The sequence below is a fragment of the Pelodiscus sinensis genome, chromosome 2 (genome assembly GCF_049634645.1).
Source record: "Pelodiscus sinensis isolate JC-2024 chromosome 2, ASM4963464v1, whole genome shotgun sequence".
NCBI classification, from domain to species: Eukaryota; Metazoa; Chordata; order Testudines; family Trionychidae; genus Pelodiscus; species Pelodiscus sinensis.
Window position 1 is genome coordinate 225,060,571 of NC_134712.1, and position 15,339 is coordinate 225,075,909.

At 42.2% G+C, this 15,339-nt stretch overlaps 1 protein-coding gene across 1 annotated transcript in view; it reads left to right on the forward strand.

Annotated features, from left to right (window-relative positions):
• GPR158 (G protein-coupled receptor 158) overlaps positions 1–15,339 on the forward strand; it is a 330,476-nt gene that overhangs the window by 154,195 nt on the left and 160,942 nt on the right. Inside the window, exon 3 of the mRNA XM_006115288.4 lies at positions 5,712–5,814. Coding sequence (XP_006115350.2) covers positions 5,712–5,814 — 103 coding nt within the window. The remainder of the gene's footprint in view (positions 1–5,711; positions 5,815–15,339) is intronic.

A 15,339-nucleotide genomic window follows, 5' to 3' on the forward strand; every position in this document is an offset into this window, starting at 1 on the left:
ACTTGGGACACCGCAGCACTCGGCCACATGGAGCCAGAGCTGCCCCATGGCATGCTGGTGCATCTCGTGAGGTCGTTGCCATCAGCCCAGCTGTACTTGCTGCACGCTGCCATCGTGGGGGGTCCATCAGGGGGCTGTCAGGATCCAGGAGGCCCTGCAGGACAGGGTCCACCCTGAGAAGCCCTCAGAGCCACCCTGGTCCTCCCCACTGGGGGCTCGTGCCCCATTCCTCCCTCATGTCCTTCCACTTACCCCTTCCTAGCCCCCCTTCCTAATGTCAAACAAAAGACATGTATGTTCAAAAATAGAAACTGGGTTTATTGAACAAAACTGGAGGGGGGGATGAACCTCTGGGGAGACTGGGAAAAGGAGGTGGGAGAGGGGAGGGGGAAACCTGGGAGAAGGGAGCTGGTAGGGGGAAGCAAGGGGAAGAGGGATAGGAGAAGCTCAGGGCCCAGGGTTGTGGGTTTCGCCTGACCAACTTGATTGTCATGCAAACCTGCTCCTGAGTTTGCATGTGGCCTTTGGTGGCCAGGCTGGCAGCTATTCTGCCATAGTCGGCTGCATTCCTCCATCTAGTGTGGAGATCATGGATGTTGGGGGCATCTCCTCCAAACCTGAATAAAGTCCATGATCTGCACCCTGGACCAGGAAGGCGCTCGTCTTCTTCAGCCCTTGTCAGGCTCCTGGGAGCTGGCAGACTGCTCCTGGGGAGCTGTTGAGGGTGGCTGCCAGTGGCTTGCTGGCTCATGTTTTGGGATCACTGGGTCAGGGGCCCCGGTGGCCACTGCTGGCTCTTGCCTGGCAGACTTGGAGCTGGCACAGGCACTGTGGCCAGGGTCTACCCCTTTAATGGCTCCGGGGCTGGAAGAGAGGAGAGTAAGTTTTCCTGGCTGTGCCCAGAGTGGCCACCAGGGCTCCGTGGGAAGGGCTGGAGGCCCGCTATTTTGAATTAAGTGTCTACACAGCACTTAATTTGAAATAGCTATTTTGAATTTGGCGTTACTCCTTGTAGAATGAGGTTTACCAAATTCGAATTAAACGCATGTATAGACGCTATTAAAGTTAATTCAAAATAACGACTGTTATTTCGAATTAACTTTGCAGTGTAGACATACCCTTAGGAATGATCTACATGGTGCTTGATCCTGATGTGAGGGCAGGGGACTAGATATGATGACTCTTGAGGTTCCTTCCAGTTCTAGTATTCTATGATTCTATGTTTGAATAGTTGAGAAGAGCAGAATTAGAAGAGCGTTCTCATCTCTGCTATAATAGTACAAAGAAAAAAAGAGTCTTCTCTACCTTTAAAAAGTAAACATAAATTGTGATATGTTCAAGAAATTCCTTAAATGTGCACCTAGCTGGGCAAAGAAATATGTGCTGTTCTGCACTATCTTTGTTAAACTTTTCTATTATGTCTTCTTATTCTCTTATTTCATCCTCTAAGGAAGGAGTTAACATTATTATGCAGAGACAACTTGACTTGTTTCAGGAAGCCATGCATGTGAAAATAGAGAATTTGATAGCCATTCCTATGTTTTGAAACATTTAAAATACCTGAGTTAGGCTGTTTATGTTTTTGGATCATATTACTGTGGTGCTGAATTAATATTTTCAACCTCTTCATATTAAAACACTCCAGGTCAAATTTACCTGATGACTTAAACAGTTGTTTAAGGTACATGTGAGATATAACACCACTTACTTTATATTATATCATCATGTTAATGGATTCCTCTCCTTTTAATATGCTAGTAACCCCCATTTTGCATACCTACTGAATGCCAAATTAATGCAGTTACATTTTTGTCATTTACACTTGATTTCTTATCCACTCGGACCTGATGAGGAATTTCTGTATCACTTGTCATTAGTGAATTAATTTAATACTGAACACCTCTATTCCTCAGTGAACATGTCTTTAGGTTTTTCCAACTCTGTTATTCACAACAAATTGTAGGAGAAAAATTTACACACATATATATATATATATATAACTTCTTTGTACTGGTTTTGATATTGTTATTATATTGATTCAGAGACTATTTAACCTTACGCAATTTAAAGACACACAATATTGACTGTGTTGGTAAATGTAACATGATCAGATCATTGCTAATATACAGTTGGATGCCTCATTCTTTGGGAATGAATGCATAATTTATAGATTAATGGGATACATGTGTGAGTCTTCATATTGCACTAACATGCCACCAAACACGCTACAGATCTCTTATGTTTTGGATGTCAGACACCAGTCATTCCCCTCAGCAAGGTGTCTAGTCAGAAACAGCATCTAGGTGGAGTTGACGTATCAGAGATTCTTACCCACCACACATTAAAAATGACCAATTTATTTACATCAGTAGGTTCAACAAAGTGACAGTGAATGTTCCAGTTTCTTGCTTAGGATCTTGATTAATGAGACTGGCCTGCATGCAGCTGTTAGCTATTTTTGTTATTATTTACTTGTTATGGTCATTAACAGAGCCCCAGTCATGGATCAGAACTCCACTGTGCTAGGATCTGTACATATACACATTTTCTGTATATACACCCACTTTTCTTCTCCTGAGTCAAAGGTTTTTATTTTAATCAAGTTGTAATTTCATTCATTCACCACCTTTTCTACCATAATGTTTCTCTATAGCCAGTTATAGTTTTTCAACTTTTAAAATGTCAACATTTTAGAAAAGGGAAATATTTTCCTTTAAAATATTTTCTCCCATTTTTGACTACTTCTGATATTCACTCCTGATATTGGCCTAACATAGGGGTCAACAACTTTGGCTCCCTGCCTGTGAGGGTAATCTGCTGGTGAGCCATGAGACGTTTTGCTGACATTGACCGACCTAGGTATCATCTCCCCTCCTCTCTCAACTCCTTGCAGCACCCAGTGGCTGTGGTTCACTGTTCTCAGCCAAAATGGTTTGGTAGGAAATTCATACTGAAAATTGAGCTTCCATGAAATTGTGTTAGTCTCTGAGTATTCTAAAATTGATTATTTAATCTAGCTCTTCTAACAAATTAAAAAAAATTGAAGACCAAAATTCTGCCCTCTTACAACGTGCAGTATTAAAGGGAGCATATGAGTGTACAAGCGAAGAGGCAGAATTCAGCACAGATTTTAAAATATTTGTAATATCCCAGCTAAAGAGGAGACACAACTATTATGATATTTGTCAATTTTTATGGCAATTTAGACAAAAGAATAGCAATACAATTAATACAACGAATAAAATACTTTTTTCCTTTAAGAATAAAAGACTTTTTTCTTTTAAGAATGCTCCTTTTTTTTTTGGAGGGGGGAGTCTTCAGGAAAATATTTTTAACATAGAAATGTATAAGGCTGTGTCACATTTTGATATAAAATATTCATGCAATGAGGATACTCTGTGGCTGCGGAATTAGGAGCACTGCAATATTCACAAAATCCGGGAGAAGCTAGATTTTGCTTAACTTCAAAGGAAAAATCTTTTATCTATAACGAAGTGTGTCTTATTATAGTGAAGAAAAAGAGCCATCACAAAACTCTTGCCTGAGAAGTACTTCCTGGAACATGAACACTGGGCTTGACATGTCACCATTTATAAACTCGCTTAGTCCTTTTAATTGCTACTTTATCCATTGTTGAGGAGGCAAAGATAGTTTACCATAGCTGCCAGCTCAAATTAAAAATGTTGTTTTTTTTGTGCCTTTAGAGATCCACTTAATGTAGACTGATTGGTGTTATTATTCTTTCCCTTATCAAGTTGATAGCAGCAGCTGCTAATTAGCAAACTTGATTTTTGGTGCCTTTGGACTCTCACTCCCATACTGCTTTGATCTTTATGTCATTCTATCTCACGAACAGGCAGTTTGAATTGCTGCATCGTCAGTAAGCTGAAGGTGAAAATCAAAGGAAACAATGGATTTGTGTTCTTTTCCCCCCCTGTGCGTTTATTAAAGAGCTGATGTTTTTCAGAATATATTTATATATCCATTTTCTGTTTATTATTTATTACTTGTATTACACTAGCATTTAGAAGACTCAACCAAGATTGGGGCTCCATCATGCTAGGCTCTGTAAACACACATAATATGACATGGTTTCAATCCTCCAAGACAGGCAAAGAGTGTGGAAGAAAGGCAGTATCATCCCCATTGTACTTGTGGGGAACGTGAAGCACAGAGAGCTGAAGTGACTTACCCAGTGTTATGAAGGAATTTTGTGGCAGAATCTGGAATTTAACCCAAGTATACTGAGACAAATGTCATAATCATAAGCCCATTTTCTCTTTTTTGTGTTTTACATTAGATATTGTGATATTTGTGTGCCTTGTTTTTTTTCCTGGAAGACAGACATGGACAATCAAAGAGTTATAAGGGTCATAAAATCACAAGTACTAACAAGTGAAACTTGAGCAAAGAGGAAGAGAGGAAGAGAAGGGTTTTTTCATTAGACTGTTGAAAGCTTTGTCTACACTTCAAAATTTTGCTGTTTTAATTTATGTTGGCATCGTTTGTGGCAATTCCCCCCTAAATGTAGACACAGTTATCCATGTAAAAAGGTGCATATCATGGCATAAGTGCTTATTCTGATTTGGCAAAATGAAATAAAGTGTGCCAGAATAAATTCTGGTTTAACTGTGTCTACATTTGGGCTCTTACTGACATAACTGTGTATTCATTAAAAACATTACACCAGCTGCACATATAATTATACCTTTAAATGTAGGCCAGGCCTAAGGCGTTGATTTTTGTTTTTAACACCCATTTAACTCAAATGCCTCAGAGAGGGTTGAGAAGAAAGATCTATTTGTTAAATACCCCTTCACCTCTTCAATTAATGTAGGTTTTGCTTAATCCGCTCATTCAAAAGATAATATTATGGAATTGACTGGTTTATAAGTAGATGTATATTTTATGTGTATAGGGAACAGGATTTGTGAGAGGACAAAACATTATTTATGGCATGAAAAAGTTTTGATAATGGATTTAATGCTACTTTAATAATGTTGGTAAGGTAGCCCTGATATTCAGATTAAGTGAAAAGTAATTTTTGTATGATTACTTTCTAGAGCAGAGAACTGAGGAGCTCAGAGGAAATGTAAGGACTTCCACTTAAGAACACAGAATATTTTTGCTTTTGATGAATATCCCCTTAGATATTTTTCATTAAATAATGTTTCTGTTGTAATCCCACTCATTCTGTTATCCCATTATTTCAAATCGATGTGGAATTTATGGGTAGAGTGATTAATTTTGTACTGGAGAATTTATGTTGATCTCTGATAGATCAACATAAAGACCCATCCGTGTCTCTGTTCTCTTTACTCATAGAGGTTTAGAGTTCCATCTATCCTTAGAAGTGACTGTTGGTTATCGAATGGGAATTTAAAAAGGCTGTGTATAGAGCAATACTCCAGCAGTGATGAAAACCGTATATGCCAGTTCATCACTTCTGCCTATCAGTTGAATGATCTTGAGTGTAACTGTCATCATTGCAGTTTATAGGATCTGAACTTGAAGAAAAAATACATAGGTGAAATATGACTCTAGGGAAAATAACTGAATAACAAATTCAGATCAGTACATAGTTCTTTTTGCAGGAAGTCCAATTGATGTAGTTTATTTTGTTTGTATTGTGGTTGAGAAAATGCTTGTGTATCTATAGGAATGTGATCGTCTGCATTACATTATTTTTCTTCCTTTCTTCTTTCTCACAGTGCATGCCAATTAAAGGCCTTGGATTTGTGCTTGGAGCCTACAAATGCATTTGCAAGGCTGGATTCTATCATCCCAACATCTTTTCAGTGAACAGCTTTCAGAGTAAGTGCTTTTGCTTGAGTTTAAAAAAAAAGAAAAGAAAAAAAAAGAAATTGCATTAATAATGCAGCACTCCTTTTTATCCTTGTCAGGGTTATTCAGTAAATTCCCAGTGGCTTGCAACTCTAGGATTATATAATCACTTGAGGAGTTTTAGCCCTTTTGTTTGTCATTTGTGATACTATTGAAGATCCTGTAAAACATACCTATTATAATTATATTTGGCTTTTAAATACATTTTAAAAATATAAAAAGAAATCTTGTTACCCGGGAATGAAGATTTCTGGCATCAGTATTTGTGCAAGGACTGCAAATAAATACATATTAATTTCACCTTGTATTAGTGTAGAGTTGTTGCCCTAGTCTCTGCCTCTGCATTTTTAATTGTCTTATTATTACCCAAAATGAACAGAAAAATCTAAGATATAATTTTGTGCAAAATGGTTATTAGAGATTTTTAGAGCTGAGAAACTATGCACATGTAATGTACATAACATACAACTTCTACAGGTTTCCTGAGAACATGTGAGGTGAATGCTTGATACATTATCCTGTTGCTCACTGGGGCTATGTCTACTCTACAGAGTTTTTCTAGGATACTGGAGGTATCTTGGAAAAACTCTGCCGTGTCTAGGGAACTCATTAGCTTTTTTGGAACTGTTTCCGAAAAAGTGGGCACGTTCTTTTAGAAGCGCTGTATTCCTCATTTTATGAGGAATAAGAGATCTTTTAAAAGAGGTTTTCCCCACATGTAGACAGGCTAAATGTCAGAAAAGCCTCTTAAAAAAAAAGCAGAATAAGGTAAGCAAATTGCGGTTTGCAATTTCCATCTCTTTTTCTGGAAAAAGAATGCAGTGTAGACATAGTCAGGCAGAGAGACTTGATGAATATCAGGAAAGTTGCTAATCAATTTTTATACTGTGTTTCCCAGAATGCTCATTATTTTAAATGGCAGTGAACCCATTATAGCGCTTGCATGATTCCAACTGAGGCCTGATCAACACACACATTTTGCATTGAAGTCATGATGTCAGTTAAGGATGTAGTTACCCAAGTCCATCCCATAGTTTGGATACATTTATATTGTATACAGGTGCCCTTTAATGTCATAGGATTCCCCTCCCTTACAGGAATGGCTGTCTAGATATAAAATGCCTTTAGATATAAAAGCCTCAAACTGATTAAGTTTTCACTTTATGGTGACTTCTAGGGTATGTCTAGACTACATGGCTCTGTCAATGGAGCCATGTAAACTAGTTTACCCAGCATAGTCAAAGAAGCGGGGATTTAAATAATCCCTGCTTCATTAAAATAAATATGGCCACCGCGCTGTGCTGACGATCAGCTGATCCAGCACAGCGCAGCAGTCTAGACACGGATCTGTCGGCTGGGGAAGCCTTTGCCAACCGATCCCTTATGCTTCGTGAAACAAGCTTTGCAGGATCGGTCGGCAAAGGCTTCCCCAGCCGACAGATCCGCGTCTAGACTGCCGCGCTCTGCCGGATCAGCTGATCGTCAGTACAGCACAGCGGCCACGTTTATTTTAATGAAGCAGGGATTATTTAAATCCCCGCTTCTTTGACTATGCCGGGTAAACTAGTTTATATGACTCTGTTGACGGCCCACCTTGCAATAGCTTGCAAGATCTGTAAGTCTTTTAAGCCCCGCAAGAGGAGGGAAAGGGTTTCCCGCCTAAAACTTCTCCTCATGGAGACAGCGCTTCAACCGGTGCCGCCGGAGCAGCCTACGGTATGCAGCGCACCGGCTTCCACACGTGAAGCTTCTCACCGGCACCGTGTGTCGGCATCTTTAACACTTCTAAAAAAATAAAATACCTAGATACAAGGGAGCCATGGGCTGATTATGACATGAGTAGTGACTTAGGGGAGTCTGAATAATTGTAACCAGCTATACAATCCATTTATACATTTCTCTCCGTCGTTCCTCACAACATTATTTAATGAGCCATCTTTGTAACTTGCTATATTACTTCCTGTCCTCTGGTTATAGTCTCCCTCCACCCTTTTTTATATTCATTAGAGGAGAAACTCAGTCTCCTGTTTTAAATATATCTAGAGTCACTGGGGAAAAAACACCTAAATATGTAACTGATGCACATGTACACCATGGATGAGTTGATTGCATTATTGAGTATGATCTCTCAGGTAAATTGGAGGCTACAGTGCAAGACTGCCAAGTTCAAAACATCCAGGTTCTTACTTTGTGTTTGTGTACAAGTGTGGTGATATATGTTTACTTGAGTGAAAAGGGACAAGTACTGCAGAAGGAATTTCAGTAGTATGGGGCGCTTTTTTAATGGTAGAATGGCTAACACTCCCATGTCTCTTTGCAGCCATACTTCACTTTTTAGGGTTTATTGCAGGATCCAATCTATCAGTAAATAATTAAATAGATTAATCCTGATATGGATCCACAAAGAGATGTCAGTGTTGGATCGTAATATTTTATCATCTGTGTATTTACGTTGCATAAATAGTGCAGCATATTATTCCAAAGTTTGCACGATTATTTCTGTCGAGTGCCACAGTGAAGTGGTAATGTACTGGTTTTCTCATTGGGATGGATATGGGAGCAGATACAAGTACTATGTTGTGTTAGTCAGGCATTGTATGAATCTTTTAATGAACGGAGGGTGATGCTTGCCATGCAGAGTGAGTTGTTATAGAGCTCCGGATTTAATTCCTTGAGTGTGAATATGCAAAATTCATTCTATGATTTCATAAAAACAAATTCTGAAAACACATTAAAAGGAGAGAATAATATAATTAGGGATAAAATAACATTGATCACTAGTATCTACATTCAATACTCTGGGATCACTTTGAACTATCCTTTGAATTAACATGAAGGAGCTTGACTTTGGGAATGCACTCATCTTTTTAAGTACTGCTTTTATTCAGCTAGATCCAGCTGTCTGCTAGTAGGCAAGATTAAGTCATGGAACAAAAGTCATTGGTTTAAAGGCAACTTATCCCTGCAATCTAAATGGAACAAAAATAAGGTATCCAAGATGTTGGCAGATGTCATGCATTCTTGGAGCATGATGTAGTCACTATTTTCTAATGAATTTTGCATAGGAATTAGAGGTCAGGTCAGTCTGGTAGTTGGAAAGGTTTTCTGTGCCCAGTGTTTCATATGAGGGGGATCATTCTGTTTTTAAAATGGCAAAACTGCTCACTCATTTTCTTGAAGGGGGTTGTCACTCCTTTGTAAATAGCCTAATCTGAGATACTGTGTCTGAGTGTCCCATATGGATTTGGATGAACTCGGGGAGTGTTTGATTCCAGAGAAATTAAAACAAACACATATTATACACGCATAACTCTTCTTCCATATAAAGTTTGCTAATGGGAAATGACCCCCCATTTCCTCCTTCCAGCACTGGGAATTAATTGGCAATTAATTAGCTAATAATAAAATGGTCACATTGTATTTACTTGTATAATAGTCTTATACTGGAGAAAACAAAAAATTTAAAAATTTCCCTGAGGTTGTTGCAAGATAAATCTCTTATTTTCTCAACATGTATGAGACCTCCAAATCCTTCAGCAAAAAGAAAAAAAGAAAATATACATACAGTTGTCCCTCTTAAAAGCTTTCAAAATTTGCATTAGGTAATTAATACCATGGTTGTAATTATAAATATTTTTTTCCCTTTTTGGTCTGTTGTAATCACTTCAAAACTTGGGTGAGGTTTTCATTTGCACTATAGCCCAGTTGGAGTCGGAATGAAGGTGGTTTTAAGCCAGCTTTGAGCCCTCCCAAATCTAGGCTGCTGCTGTGAGGACTGGTTTGGGCCCTGGAGTGGCTTAGACAGCCCTGGAGAGCTGCCACATTAAGACAGCCTGTCCCCAGTTGCCTTGAATCCCCACAGCACTACTTGCAGTGGTTGAGAAAGTGACTAGGGTGACTGACAGGAAAAATCTGGTTGAAAATTTGAAGGTGGAAGGTAGATTGAGTGAACATAATCATGAGAGTTCATGATTCTAAGGAATAGAGAGAGGAAAAACAGCAGAATAAAGGCAATGGACTTTTAAGACTGTAGATGTTACCAAACTTGGAGAATCGGTAGGTTAAGGTCACAGACCCGAGTGTAAGGGGACTGTTACCCCTTACTAAAACTCTGTGGGAGTTTTTGGTTTGCCAGCTTGCAGTATCTGAAGGGGAAGAGTTCATGAGACTGACTGACCCCAGAGACAATGGAAAGCAGCCAACACTCCAGCTCAGCCTGATTGACAGGTTGGACAGGCCAGTGAGGAAGGGGAGAGGCCAGGCCCCGTCCTCCCTGTGAGCTGGGATTGTTCTGGCTCTGGCTCTGAACAAACAAGTTGTGTGCAGAAGAGGTCCTGCAAAGACAGAGAGCTGAGACGAGCAGTGCAAGCTGTATGAAGGAGTCCTGCAAAAGGAACAGAGAGCTGAGAGACTGCTAAGAGGAGTGCAAGCTGTGTGCTGAGGGGCAGCTTTTGCAGCAGCAGAGCCAGGCATACACAGCACAGGGAGTGCAGAGCCTGTGTTGAGCAGCAGACTGGCAGTGCTCAGAGCCAAAAGGAACAGAGAAGCAACACAAGGAGCTGGAACTGGCCAAGCAGCACAGCCTGCAGCTGGATGTGGTGAGCACCTGGGACCAGCAAAGTGTGGGGAAAGGCTCTGGACTGGGAGAGGGGTCTGGCCACTTCGAGCTTGAGACTGTGTGGTCACTACCAGAGCTAGCGTGTCCAGCCTGTAGCCCCCCCTGCAGCATATCCAGGGCCTCTAAGAAAGAGACTGTGGACTGTCCTTACACCCTGCAGACTGCTGCTTTGATGTCCCTGTGCTACAGAGCAGGGCTGTGTGTTCTCATTTAACCATTCTCATTTTGTCTTATTCTTTTCTCTTTAATCAGTTGTTGTTTAATAAATTGTATTTGCTTTGAACCTTATGAAGTGATCACTGGGCCAAGAAGGCCTGCAGTGTAAAGAGAGCACCTCGGTGTGGGGACACCCTAACTCCTGCCCCTAGTGACTACAAGGTCAGGGATTAAGCCCCAGGAAACCTGGGCCCAGCCTTGTTGGGGTTTCAAGGGCTCTGCTACTCAGGAGAGTGGAGGGGGAGCCCTCAGGATCAGGGAGCCGTGGGGTAAAAGAAGTGGGAGCGGGGACTCAGATCCTTTCGCTGGTTCATTTCACCGGGGTGTATAGAAGCCAGGAAAGTTCCCCACAATAGCGGGACCATTCCCCCGCTTACACGAGGGAAAAGAGTTCAGGAGAGTTGGCAGTTTTTTAAACAGATATTTTTAAGAGGACAAGAGCGAATTGTCCCAACAGGAAAGATAGGAAATCTGATAACCAGGCTTAACCAGGAGATCTTTAACCGAAACTCAAAAAAAAAAAAGAAAAAAAAGAGCAAAGTAGGTCAAATTATGAAAGTTGAATAGAAAAATAAAACCAACACAGGCATATACGGACAACATTACAAAAGCCAAGGCAAAAAAGGGAGATTAAATTAGCATAAAGGGTTAAAAGAAAACATTTTACAAGTATGTTAGAAGGAAGAGGACGACCAAGGATAGCAGAGGCCCATTATTCAGTGGGCAGAGAAAAGACAATAACAGAAAATGCAGCAATGGCTGAAATGTTAAATGCCTGTTTTTGTTTCAGTTTTCATAAAAAAAACCCAGTTACCATTGGTTGGATGACTAACATAGAGAACATGAGTGTAAATGGGTTATGATCTGAGGGCAAAATAGGAAAAGAACATGTTAAGATTTAGTTAAATGAGTTACGTGTCTGCAAGTCAACAGGGCCTAACACAATGCCTTTTAGAATACCTAAGGAATTGGCTGAAGAGATCTCTGAGCCATTCATGATTATCTTTGAGAAGTCCTGCAGGATGGGAGAGATCCCAGAGGACTTGAGAAGGGCAAATATAGTACCTCTGTATAAAAAGGGGAATAGGGCAAGATAATCCAAGAAATTATAGATGAATCATCTTAACTTTGGTACCAAAGAAGATAATAATAATAAGAGCAAATAATCAAACAATGCGTTTGGAAGTACTTAGAAGGAAATAAGGTGATATGAATTTGTCAAGAACAAATCATGTCAAGCCAAAGTAATAGCCTTCTTTGGCAAAGTAACAAGCCCTCTGGATAGGGGGAGAGGAGTAGATTTGATACATCTAGTCATTAGCAGAGTTTTTGATACTATCTCACATGACCCATAAACAAACTAAAGAAATGTAGCCTAGAGAACCCTGCAATAAGGTGGATGAATAACTGGTTGGAGAACTATACTCAGGGACTGTTTATTAAGGGTTCACAATCACACTGGAGGGCAGAATTTATTCTGGCAAAAAAGTTAGCTGGCTTGCCAGCAGGTTATCCTGATGGGCTTTGTACAGCCTGTGCGCTGCCCACCACTGGGATAGAACATGAACTTAAAAATCTTGCAGATGATACCAACCATGAGGAATTACAAGCACTTTGGAAGGCAGAATTAGAAGTCAAAACGATCTTGATAAATTACATAGTCTGAAATAAATAGGATAAAATGCAACAAGGACAAATGCACAGTTGACATGTAGAAAGAAATAACCAATGGCATAAATACAAAATGGGAAATAATTGCCTTGGAAGGAGTACTGCAGAAAAGGACCTGGACATTATAGTGGATCACAAACTAAATATGAGTCAACAATGGAATATAGTCGGGGGAAAAAGTAGAACATTACTTGGGGAGGTATTATCTGGAGTTTTGTAAGCAAGACATGAAAAGTAATCTTCCACTGTACTCAGCATTTTGGCCTCAACTGGAGTATTGTGTCCAGTTTTGTGTAATCTACGTCTGGACAGATTTGGACAAATTGGAGAAAGTCTAGAGAAAAACAGAAAAAATTATTAGAGGTCTAGAAAATATGATCTACAGGTACATCTACACGGTAACATTATTTTGAAATAACTGGCATTATTCTAAAATAACTTAATCTGCATCTATACAGCAGGAAGTTATTTTGAAATAGTGTCAAAATACTGTCAAGCTGGAGGACTTCTTACTCAGTCCTGTAAACCTTTGTATAAGAGGAATAAAGGAAGTCGGAGGAAGAGTGCTCTATTTTGAAATAAGTGCTGTGTAGATGCTCCCTATTTCGAAATAAGCTATTTTGAAATAAACCATGCAATTGACGTAACTCAATTTGCATAGCTTATTTTGCGTTAAGCCCTGCAGTGTAGATGCACCATAGGAGAAAATATTGAAAATATTGCTTTGTTTAGTCTGGTAAAGAGAAGGCTGAGAAGGGAACATAATCATTTTCAAGTTGTTATAACAAGGAGGGTGATAAACAGTTCTCCTTTATCACTGAGGACAGGGCAACAAATAATGGGCTTAAATTGCAGCAAAAGAGATTTAGGTTAGACATTAGGAAAAACAAATTATCTGGGAAGATTGTGGAATCATCATAATTGGAGGCTTTTAGGAGTGGGTAGACAAATCCCTGTTAGGGATGGTCTTAAATAATATTTAGTCCTGTCTCATGGAGTAGATGACCTATTAAGGTCCTTTCCAATCCTACACTTCTATGCTAGAGACTTGTCTACACCACTCCCTAAATTCACCTGGTGTTGACATGTTCCTTATGTTAGTGCATCTGTCAGGGGACAAATAGAGCAGAGTAATATGCATTGAGCATAACCTACACAAGAGGGAATTCTCTCTGGGCTGGTTTCAGAGCTCTAATGCCTCCCTTATGTTACTGCAGCAGCAGGAAAGGTCCACACCAGATGGGAGAATCCCAGAATTCTGCTCAAATATCTACATTTAAGTCCTGATTCTACAATACATTTTACACGGGCAGACATCCCATGTGAACAGTCTTGTCAACTTCAATGAGATTCAGCTTGAACATAAAATTAAGTGTATGTGAATATCTTACTGGGTTTAGGGAAGTACAGGCAGTCCCCGGGTTACGTACAAGATAGGGACTGTAGGTTTGTTCTTAAGTTGAATCTGTATGTAAGTCGGAACTGGCGTCCAGATTCACACACTGCTGAAACTGACCGCCAGTTCTGACTTACATACAGAATCAACTTAAGAACCCCAGGCGTCCCCAAGTCAGCTGCTGCTGAAACTGATCAGCAGCTGATTCCAGGAAGCCCGGGGCAGAGCAACTCTGCCTGGGGCTTCCTGTAGTCAGCGCTGGTCAGTTTCAGCAGAAGCTGACTTGGGGACGCCTGGGGCAGAGCAGCTGGGGTGCTACTGGACCAACCCAGCAGCACCCCATCTGCTCTGCCCCAGACGTCCTGATTCAGCCGCTGCTGAAACTGACCAGCAGCGGCTGAATCAGGACCTGGGGCAGAGCAGCTGGGGTGCTGCCGGGTTGGTCCAGTAGTGCCCACGGGCGCTGCAGGACCAATCGGCAGCGCCCCAGCTGCTCTGCCCCAGAGTCCAAAACAAAAGCCTGGTCTGCTGGGGGGGGTGGGGGAAGAACACTAGCTGCGCCCCCCCCCAGCAGACCAGGGACACGGGGAGCAGAGCCGCAGCGGCAGCGGGGTGCCGCGCCTCTGAGGCTTTGCTCTGGCAAAGCCTCTGAGGCGCGGGACCCCCCGCGGCTGCGGCTTCAGTCAGGGTGCCTGTGGTCTGCTGGGGACCGTCCCCAGCAGACCACAGGCACCGGGTCTCATGCGGCAGCAGCGGGAGTTCCCGCGCTTCTGAGGCTTTGCCAGAGCAAAGCCTCAGAGGCGCGGGGAACCGCCGCTGCTGCCGCTCCAGTCTGGATGCCTGTGGTCTGCTGGGGACGGTCCCCAGCAGACCACAGGCACCCGGACTGAAGCCGCAGCCGCGGGGGGGTCCCGCGCCTCTGAGGCTTTGCCAGAGCAAAGCCTCAGAGGCGCGGGGAACCGCCGCTGCTGCCGCTTTGACTGAAGCGGCAGCAGCGGCAGTTCCCCACGCCTCTGAGGCTTTGCTCTGGCAAAGCCTCAGAGGCGCGGGACCCCCCCGCGGCTGCGGCTTCAGTCCGGGTGCCTGTGGTCTGCTGGGGACCGTCCCCAGCAGACCACAGGCACCGGGTCTCATGCGGCAGCAGCGGGAGTTCCCGCGCTTCTGAGGCTTTGCTCTGGCAAAGCCTCAGAAGCGCGGGAACCTGCCCGCTGCTGCCGCTTGGGTCCCGGTGCCTGTGGTCTGCTGGGGACGGTCCCCAGCAGACCACAGGCACCGGCACCCAAGTGGCAGCAGCAGCGGTTCCCGCGCTTCCAAGGCTTTGCTCTGGCAAAGCCTCAGAAGCGCGGGAACCCGCCCGGTGCCCCTGGTCTGCTGGAGACGGTCTCCAGCAGACCAGGGGCACCGGAGCAGCTTACGAACGGGGCTTTCTCGCCCCGACTTCCGGGGCGAGAAAGCTCCGTTCGTAAGTGCGGATCCGACATAAGTCGGATCCGCGTAAGTCGGGGACTGCCGGTAAACTGAAAACTCTTTGGCTTTGTCTATACTACATGTTTTTGTGTGATATAGAATAAAATATAATTGAATCCCCTCAAAA